Source organism: Corythoichthys intestinalis, chromosome 19, assembly GCF_030265065.1.
Source record: "Corythoichthys intestinalis isolate RoL2023-P3 chromosome 19, ASM3026506v1, whole genome shotgun sequence".
Classification (NCBI taxonomy): Eukaryota; Metazoa; Chordata; class Actinopteri; order Syngnathiformes; family Syngnathidae; genus Corythoichthys; species Corythoichthys intestinalis.
The window spans coordinates 28,248,860-28,259,117 of record NC_080413.1 but is presented as its reverse complement, the minus strand read 5'-3'; the positions used below and the strand labels follow the sequence as shown (position 1 = coordinate 28,259,117).

Sequence of the window (10,258 nt, the reverse complement as noted above, 5' to 3'; positions counted from 1 at the left end):
GGTAATGTTTTGTCCCTACCGTCCCTATGCAAACTTGCATCCTAGTGTTGGAAGATCAAGCCACGACTCATCTTCAAGTCTCTGACTGAAGGAAGGAGGTTGTAGCTAAAATCTGACAATACATTTCACCCTTTATCCTCTGCTTTATACAGTACAGTCATCCTGTCCCCTTTGCCGATAAGCAGCCCCACAGCATGAGGTTTCCACCCCTATACTTCACAGTGGGGATGGTGTTCTTTTTACTCATCCTTCTTTTTCTTCCACACACGACGAGTAAAGTTTGCATCAGAAAGTTCTACTTTGGTCTCATCTGACCATAAGATATTCACCCATGACCCCTCTGCATCATTCAGATGGTCCCCGGCAAACTTTAGACGGGCCATCACATGTACTGGCTTCAACAGGGGAAACGTCTGAGCAAACCATGATTTTAAACCATTGCACCGTAGTGTTCTACTGACAGTAGCCTTTAAAACTGCATCCAGCTCCCTTCCAGTCATTGACCAGCTCCTGCCGTGTAGTTCTAGCCGGAGCCCTCACTTTTCTCATCATGAGTGATGCCCCACAAGGAGAGATTTTACAGTACATGGAGCCCCAGTCTGAGGTAGACTATAAGTCATGTTTAGCCTTTTCCATTTACTAACAATTGCTGCAACTGTTGATTTATTCTCACCAAGCTGCTTTCCAACTGTCCCACAGCCTTTTCCAGCTTTGCGGATGTCAATTTTTTTTTTCTCTGGTGTCTTTCGAAAGCTCTCTGGTCTTGCCCATGGTAGCAGTTGGATTATGACTGTGTGGTGCACAGGTGACAGTACTGAGCTCAAACAGGTTGTGGGTAAGTGGTTACTCATTGGGTAAAGGTGGACTTTTTTTAAGGTAGAGTGATACTCTTTGAGAATCCTTATTATTGCTGATTCTCCGGGGTACAAATTCTTATGAACCCAGTAAATTACAAATAAAGTTTTTTTTTTAATCATACAGTGTTATTTCTGGATTTCTTTTTTTTAATTATTTCTCAATGAGTGGAAATGCATCAATGATTGAAATTTCAGACCTCTACCTATGTTCTAAGTGGGTGACCTTCCAAAATCACAAGAAGGTGCAAATAGTATACTTCTGCTCCTATATATATTTTTTTTTTAACAAAGTAATGTAGTATTAATAGTAACCTAAAGTACTTACTTTTATAATTTAATAACTAGCAAAGCAATTAGCTACTTTTTCAGAGAAGTAACTTTAACTCTTGTCTTTTCCAAAAGTACTTTGAACAGCACTGATTATTAATGATACTATATTAATTTATGTGAAGACACTGATTTCCCTCTGTCGTTTTCAATGGTACGAAACTGAAGTATATGTATTTAATTATTTTTATTTCTCCAAACAATATGGATGAGTAATCTTTCAGAAATGTTGGTAATTTAAATTAATTACTTCATAATAAAGGGCCCAACTTTTAAAGGCCTGAGTTGTGTATATTTGAAAGACCCATTTATTCAAATGACTTAAATGGTGCATAATCTCATCATGTGTTTGCTTTGTTAATAGATGACCACCGAAACCAGCCAAGTAGCAAAGAAGATAAAGCAATACAAATAAACTCGTGTTTTAATGAAAATGCATTGAGGAGCACTGAAGTATGCTACAGGAAAAACATACCACCCGCCTTGATATACTGTACATATATACTGTATATATAATTTTTTTTTTGTAAGTCAATAAATAAATACTTATTTCACAGAGAAGTAAACAAATAAAAAGTGGACAATTTTCAACAAAGGACCATCTGGTGAGTCACCTGCAAAAATTGTCAAATCGAAACAGTCATGATTAATTGGTGGAGATGACGAGATCATCTTGGTCTGTCTGATCCTTACTTTTCTCTTTTTAACAAGCACCCTATCTTCTAATCCCACAGATTTCGACCAATCGTATAGTGGTCCAGACATCCAACCAATCACTATAGATCGTTTGGTGCCTCATTTAAAGCATTGAAATTCTATCATTTTGTTCATTGCAAGAAGCAACACTGGGACATCAAGACCAACACTGTTGCACTTAAAGTTGATCACAACTCAAGTTTATTATTATAACAAATTGCGTTTGCAAAAGCCTTAAGAGGCTAATCTGTAAGAAATTATCGTCTAGTTGAGTTGCTAACCTTAGCCTATAGCTTAAAATGACATCGCCACTTAGTGGATACGATGTCCTTTACACAATTGGAATGAGTTCCCATGGAAAATGCCAGAAGATACGACGGAAATCCGATGGAAGAGTGAGTAACTACAATGTGTTTTATTGTCAATCTGAATTGATTGTTGACAGTTTGAATTATGAAGTAAAAATAAATACCGGTAATCCAGTACCGACTGATGACTGTGAAAAACTGCTTTTCTGCTTCTCGCCACCTTAACATTTTATTGTTGAAGAACCATGAGCCAGTGTCTGTTTACATCCCTATAAAATGAAATTGTTGTGCAAAGGTTCTGGTGTGGAAAGAGACTTGTTATGACACTTTGACGGAAAGCGAGACCGAGACGCTGATGTCCGAAGGGAAATTCCTGAAGAACCTGAAGCACCCAAACATTGTGAGATGTTACGACTACATCGTCGACAGCACTAACACCAAGCTGTACATTGTTATGGAAGACTGCATGGGTGGCAACCTGGCTAGCCTTATTGCCTCTTCAGCAAGAGAAAAGTGAGTAGGTTTGGTAATGGTTCGTGTTAGACTTAAGATCGATACATATATTTTAGTATTGTATTATGGGTAGTAACATGTTACACGTACATTTACTTGAGTAACTTTTTGAGAATGCTACTTTGGGCTACACAGGAGTCATTACATTCTTCCTCTTTATTCTACATATTAGATTTTTTTTTTTTTTGCCAGCGATGCCAAGAGTAGCATACCAATTTCACCAATGAGACGTCGCAACAATAATCACACGATTCCATTACGCCAATCTGATGCAAGCTTGCCGTTCTATGATCATGCCAGCCTGTTTAATCACGTAGCATCTTTATAGCACCGTTAAGGATGAAATATTTGACGTACAGCACTGCCCTCAACGTGATTCGAAAGCGCTCTCTCACAGTTTTTATTTGGCGCCGATTGACCACGGAAAACCGGCGATATGATCCTTTTATTTCATAATAGTAACTATGAAGAAACGATTCACTATTCAAACTAGGAACTATTTTCTCCACTAGAGGGCACTCATGCTCTTTGGACAAATAATGCTTAATTTCTGTAGATTTTTTTCTCTCGCCGGAATTCAATGGGTTTTTTTCTTTCCTTTGGCTTAATGTGGTCATGTAATATGTTATAGGACAGTATAATAATAACAGTTCACATAAACTAGGTTCATACTGCAGGTCTTAATGCACAAATCCGATTTTTTTCATGTTTTTCCGACTTGAGTGAGGCATTAACTTCACGGTCTGAACGGGACAAGTTGCAAAGAAGTGGAACATTTCAAATCCGATCTGGGTCACTTTCGTATGTGGTTTAAATACGATCTGGGCCACATTTTTTCCAGAATATGCGGGCGGTCTGAACTGTCAAGTCTCCCGAATCGGAATACATGCAGCAATTACATCAGCAAAGAGCAAGAGTGGTGCTACGGTAGTGGTGCTGCTGTGTGTTAGCGCCTAGCTTGCCTTGAACACAGCTTTTGGGGAAGGGTCGGGCATGACAATAGTCATAAAAAAACTAAAATGGGTTGAGGATAAGCCTTAGAATGATCGGTTTTCTCTGTAAATATTACTCATATGAGTAATATTTCAAGATTGCTTACACGGCCGGGAATCGGAGAAAACTGCCCGTATGCGTGTGTGTCATGTACGGACAGTGCGTGCATGCTATTGATCCATATAAACTTGAAATATATGACTAAACGGGGAATATTTACGTCTGTAATCTGTGTCCTCTTCTTGGAAATCAAAATATGATCACTTTTTGAATGACGTTGAGCCAGCATGTGTGGTCATTTGTTTTGATGCTCCTGCGCATGCGGGTCAGTTTCCTCAGCGCATCTCGGACTGCAAATTACTGCACATGCGTGATACTTGAACAGGCTCATTGGACAAAGGCAGTCTGAACAGGCACGCCAAAAAACGCATATGACAAAAAATCGTATTTGTGCATTAAGACCTGCGGTATGAATAGATATTTTTGTGCTGAGAGAAAAAAAGAATACAACTGTTTACAAAAAAATAAAAAAAATAAACAAAAATAAGCAGTTACTCACAATGTTACTCATTACTCGAGTATACTTTTCTCTGGATACTTTTTTACTTGTACTTACCGTATTTTTCGGACTGTAAGCCGCACCTGAGTTTAAGTCGCACCAGTCATAAAATGCCCAACGAAGAGGAAAAAAAACATATACTCAGGTGAGACTAATATAAGTCACATTTTTGGGGGAACTTTACTTGATAAAATCCAACACATAGACCAGATGTGTCATCTTGAAAAATAAAATAAAAATACAATAGGGAACAACATGCTGAATAAGTGTACAGTATGATAATGTTACATGATCATGAACAACGAAATGCGAATGTGGCCAGTATGTTAACGTAACATAGCTATTAAGAGTTATTCAGATAACTACTGTATAGCATAAAGAACATGCTAACAATTTTACCAAACCATCAGTATCACTCCAAAACACCAAGAAAACGTGTGAAATTATATAATAAAGTGTTAATCATTTCACACATAGTCGCTCAAGAGTATAAGTCGTACCCCCAGCCACACTATGAAAAAAAAACTGCCACTTATAGTCCGAAAAATACGGTAAGTACATTTTTTTGGGATGACAACTTTTACTTGAGTAATATCATGTTGAAGTAACGCTACTCTTACTTGAGTAAAATTTTTGGCTGCTCTACCCACTTCTGTTTATAGATAGTATAACATAACTGTTATGTGTTTATACCTCCCAGACGTCATTTGGATGAACAGTTCATCGTGCGAGTCATCACCCAGCTCACATCAGCCCTCAAAAAGTTTCACAGGAAGAGTGAAAGCAGGTCCAACTTCCTTCATCCCAACTTAAAACCGGACAACATTTTCCTGGATAGCGAGCAGAATGTAAAGCTTGGAAATCTCTCCTACACACCCACGGTGAGTAAGTTTACCATTTTTGTGATTGACTATATGGATGGAGTTTCACCATTGATTTATTTTTATTTGTTCATTTACCAGTTGCACTACAATGACAAATGTAGCATACGGTCACTGGGCTGTTTGCTGTACGAGTTATGTACTCTCCGGTAAGTTTGAAAACTCTGTTTGAGCTCATTTAGCCATTGGATATTTGTTTTAAGTGTGTGCTGTAATGTCTCAATTTCTCCCTTACAGCCGTTATTTTCCTGGGCCAGAACAAAAAGTACTCACAAAGAAGGCAACAGGGACATTCATAAGAATCCCTGAACAGTACTCCAACGAACTAAGCATATTGCTTAACAGCATGCTCAGTTTGACAGTAAGTCATTTAGAGCAGTCCCAACAAGCATTATTAGGAAAAGAGCAAGAAATCAAAAAGTATGTCAGCCCATTACACATAAACCTTGATCTTTGCACAGGACTACCTGAGACCATCATTGGAATCCCTCCTCCAAAGCAATGTGCTGGCTAAAACAGTCATTGAGGAAGCAAAGAAGGAGCAGGTGCTGCATCAGAGGCATGTAGAGCAAGTTAAGAAGAATAAGAGGGTACGGCTTGCTCGCAAAAACAAGGAAAACCTTCCACCTGGTGATCCTCAACTTGTGACACTCCAGAACATTGCTATAAAACTTCATACTGACAGTCAACATGCAAGCCAAGTGAACAAAGATTGGAATGTCTATTGCCTTCGTTTGTGACAGCAACAATTGAATGTAAATGTATACATATATATATATATATATATATATATATATATATATATATATATATATATATATATTTGTTTTTTGTTTTTTTTAAAGGCTATATTTGTAAATTACTACTTGTTTTTGAAGCTGTAATAAAACAGGTTTTCTCTGTGTGGAAAAAAAATGCTTTTTTTCCGAATGAGCCTAGAATGTATTATACAGTGGGGAGAACAAGTATTTGATACACAGTCAATGGAAAAACCCATTGGCAGTGTATCAAATACTTGTTCTCCCCACTATATAGGCCTTTCCAGATCAAATGAATTTCATCTTCTTTAAATGTATAAAAACTAGTGCTGTCAAGCAATTAAAATATTTGATCGCGATTAATCGCACAAATGTCATAGTTAACTCGCGATTAATCCCACATTGATCACTTTTTATCTATTATAAATGTCCCTTGAATTATTTTAATACTCTCATCAACATGGAAAAGTGGATAGGCTTGCTTTGTGCATTTTTTTTTTTATTGAAAACAATATGTAGTGTTATATTTCGCAGTACCATTCTCACTTTGAGCAGTAATTCACATTTCAAGCAATATCTCCCACAAGTTCAGACACGTACCTGCAATAATATAAAGAAGCTCTTCAGTGTTGTTAGTCACATAGAGCTCACTCACTCACTCACTCACTCACTCACTCACTCACTCACCTCACACACAGATAGCCCTCACTGGTATCAGTAGTTACAGTAGTATATGGGGAGAGAGGAGGGATATGTGTCTGCGTGTCTCTCTCTCTCACACACACACACCCACACACACATTAACATTACTGTTCTGAAACATATCTAGTTTGTCCATGTCATGTGCCTATCTGTTAATTTAATAATCAAACTATGAGTTACCTGCACTGCTCCAACGCAGCTTTGAGCTTCCTCATTTTCTCCAGCTCGGTAGCTGTTGGCATGGCAACATTGGTTGGGTGGAGGGCCGGCGCATCTCTCAGATGTCCCGTATTCCGCTGGACGTGCTTGGTCATTTCAAGGGTACTATTCCATCTCGTTGACACTTCCTGTGTGAGCGACTTTCTTCTGATGGTGTGCGATCTGTTGCTGCTCTAGCTCCACAGCATTTGCTGGGCTGTGTTTGAAATGTCCAACTTTTCGGCATTTTGCCAATGCGCTTTCAAATGGGCTGTTGTGTAAAGAAACCGTGACTGCTCGGTGCAAACTGTGCGCGATGCACGGCAAGTGTTCAAAGGGAAGCTGTCTGGCCGCAGCAATCAAGTTGCCTGCACTATCAGTGTTCAGTGAGACCACTTTGTGTTCAATGTTCCAGTCTTTGGCTACTTGCATGAAATGCGCTGCAACAACGTCGCTGAAGTGCCTCTCTTCGGTCTTCATAACAGTCAAAGCTACGACTGAAGTTCCCACAGTGGGTCGAAATAATGTGCTGTGGCCCTATGGTAGTTATCATTACTGAGGGACGTCCAGTAATCTCCAGTGAGCGCGACTGTGTTTGTCTGCTCCAACGCGTGCTGTACCTTGGACTTCTCCGTGAACTTTCCGTTCAGAATTGTTTTCGTTTCCGTTTCGTTTCACTCAAACAGCCTACTCTTTCACAGCGAGTGAGCAGGCAAAATCAAGCACATGCGCGGGGCGTGCCTATTGTTTTGTTTCCAGGTTACAACTTTTTTTCTCACGTTGCAACCAGTGGCCACAGTTGATAAAAACTACAAGTCCACTTGGTCACAATGAACGTTAATCTCGCGATAAAAAAAATGACGCCGTTAAAATTCATTTTCGTTAAGGCGTTAATAACGCGCTATTTTTGACAGCAATAATAAAAACATATTTAAAATTGTTCATTGTTCTGGCACATGTTTAAGACATGCAGCATCATTTAATAATTTCTAAATATTTCTTTTATAACTCAAAATACTTCTAAATCTTGGACATGTTGTCTGTGAGCCAGTAGTGTTGCCTCTTTGCCCTGTTTTGATTACTTCATCACAAGAGGACTACGGTTTTTCACACGAATTCGGAGGTAAACTTTTGGTCTTGTAACCAAAAACAGAAAAAGTAATTTAGCTATTTTCGGCCGAAAGTTTTCGGCGCCGAATTTTCGGTCACTTCTCTGAAAAAAGAATGGTAACTTGCTGCTAGATTTTTCGCTAGTCATTTTTGACAACAAAAAAGTCACCAAGAGGCTTTGGAAAGTCACCAGATTTAGCGAGAAAGTCACCAAGTTGGCAACATTGATTGAAAATGGATGGATTTTAAATCACATTTTATTAAGGACATTTAAAAGACTGCCCATTTATTTGGGCAATTTTAGACTTTTTTCGAAATACAGTGATCCCTCGCTACTTTGCGCTTCAAACTTCACGCCCTCAGTCCATCACAGATCTTTTTCAATTAAAAATAATAATAAATGCAGTGATCCATCGTGGATTTTTTTTCAATAAAAAAAAATAAAAATAGAAATGAGCTGTACCGAGCCGATCGCGTAGTCTCACTCTAGCTCCCCACCTCCCTCTTCCTTCTCTTTGTTGTTCAGGCAATGCTCTGGAGTTGCTTATTAAAATTAATGATGTTTGATAGACATCTTCTGTTTGATGTTGCCACGGATCCCTGGAAGCCTCAGCATCAACTTGTTAAACAGTTGCTGTGGCAACTCATTGTGTGTAAGTGATCAGCTTACACACAATGGACTCACTCAATGAAGCACTTAATCAAGACAAGCAGTTTTACACTTTATTCATGTTTTAAAAAATAATTCGGTTGGACAGTAAAATGTTGAAAACCTATAATTATTACATTTGAAGTGCTTAAAAATCATTTATTAAAATATACATACACATAAGTTTTTTTTGTTTGTTTTTTTAATTATACTTTGAGGGTGAAAAAAAACATGTCTTGTATGTACGTCTTTCCAATACTAAATCTGAATATTTTGAACACACGCAAAATAAATAAATAAATAAATAAATAACATTTGGGGAGGGGTGCTACTTCGCAGTTTTTCACTTATCACAGCGGGTTCTGATCCTCATTAACCGCGAAAAAAAAAATCACTGTACAGATGAGCTATCCCAAGCCGATCGAGTGGTCTCACTCAGGGCCGGCCCAGGCCATTTGGGGGCCCTAAGCAAAATAATGCAAAGGGGCCCATATTTTTGGTCCACCATTTCGTCACAATGTACTGTGAAACCCATTAATGCAATCCAACCCATATGTCCACATTTTGTATATTAATCAGATTTAGTTGCACTGCATACCTCAAACTTCTCACCCCAAATGATTGTCAGTACTTACAGTAGATAGCGACAAACCTTTTTCTAAAAGAGGAAAGAAAGAAGTTAAGGAAGAACTTTTTTTTTTTAAGCTTGTAATCAAGTATCAAAACTCACAAAAGTCAAATAAAGCAAACTGTAGTAAACGAAATAGAATATAAATTAAACAGTTGCCAGAATGGGGGCCCCCTAGTGGTCAGGGGCCCTATGCAGCTGCATAGTCTGCGTATAGGCTGGGCCGGCCCTGGTCTCACTCTCCCTCCCTCTTCCTGCACTTTGTTGGTCAGACAGTGCACTAGAGTTGCTTATTACTTAACAATGAATGCCAGACAGTTAAGGTTTGATCTTGCCACAGACTCAAACTTCAAACTTCAGACTCAAAAGTGCCACATGCGTCAATCATCGTTTAATTTGTTAAACAGTTGCTGCGGAAACTCATTGTGCGTAAGTGAGCAGCTTGAGCAGATTTTAGTGTACTCATTCAATGTAGCATTTAAAAAAGCCAAACATTTTTCTACTTTATTCTTGTAAAAAATAATTTGTTGGAACATGTATAAAACTTATCATAATTATTACATTGAAGTGTTTAAAACTCATTTACATATATAATATATATACTTTGAGGGAAAAAAAGTGAAAAAATATGTATTCTATGTATCTCTTTCCAATGCTAAATCTGAATAAATACATTGAACACACAAGTTTTTTTTTTTTCTTTTTTTTTTTTTTTTTTGGTGGGGGGCGCTACTTTGCGGTTTTTCACTTATCGCGGCGGGTTCTGGTGCCCATTATCCGCGAAAAATGAGGAATCACTGTAATCCTAAAATATCTTCCATTGAAAATACATGCATTTTATTTTCTTTATAGACTTTAAATTGTCCCTTTTTTTTTTCTTTCTTTATGGGCTCTGCCACCAACTGAATGGCAAAGAGTTTAGCGATATTGGGAAAAAGTTTAGAAAACATGAGAAAGTAAATGACGTTTATTTTAATTAGATGCTGTTGACTCCAAAATAATGAAGTAATTACTTCGGTTGTTGATTGTTTTGCCAAGTGTGCATGAATAGAACAGAAATCATTTCATTTTTCCCTTTG

General features: G+C 38.0%; 1 protein-coding gene across 1 annotated transcript; it reads left to right on the top strand.

Moving 5' to 3' along the window:
- Positions 1-2,179: 2,179 nt before the first annotated feature.
- LOC130908007 (serine/threonine-protein kinase Nek2-like) lies at positions 2,180-7,293 on the top strand. The gene is made up of 8 exons (XM_057823589.1): positions 2,180-2,275; positions 2,484-2,701; positions 4,954-5,134; positions 5,216-5,283; positions 5,372-5,495; positions 5,596-5,778; positions 6,819-6,915; positions 7,208-7,293. Exons 1-8 carry the CDS (start codon positions 2,180-2,182, stop codon positions 7,291-7,293), a joined length of 1,053 nt encoding a protein of 350 aa, XP_057679572.1.
- The last annotated feature ends 2,965 nt before the right edge of the window (positions 7,294-10,258 follow it).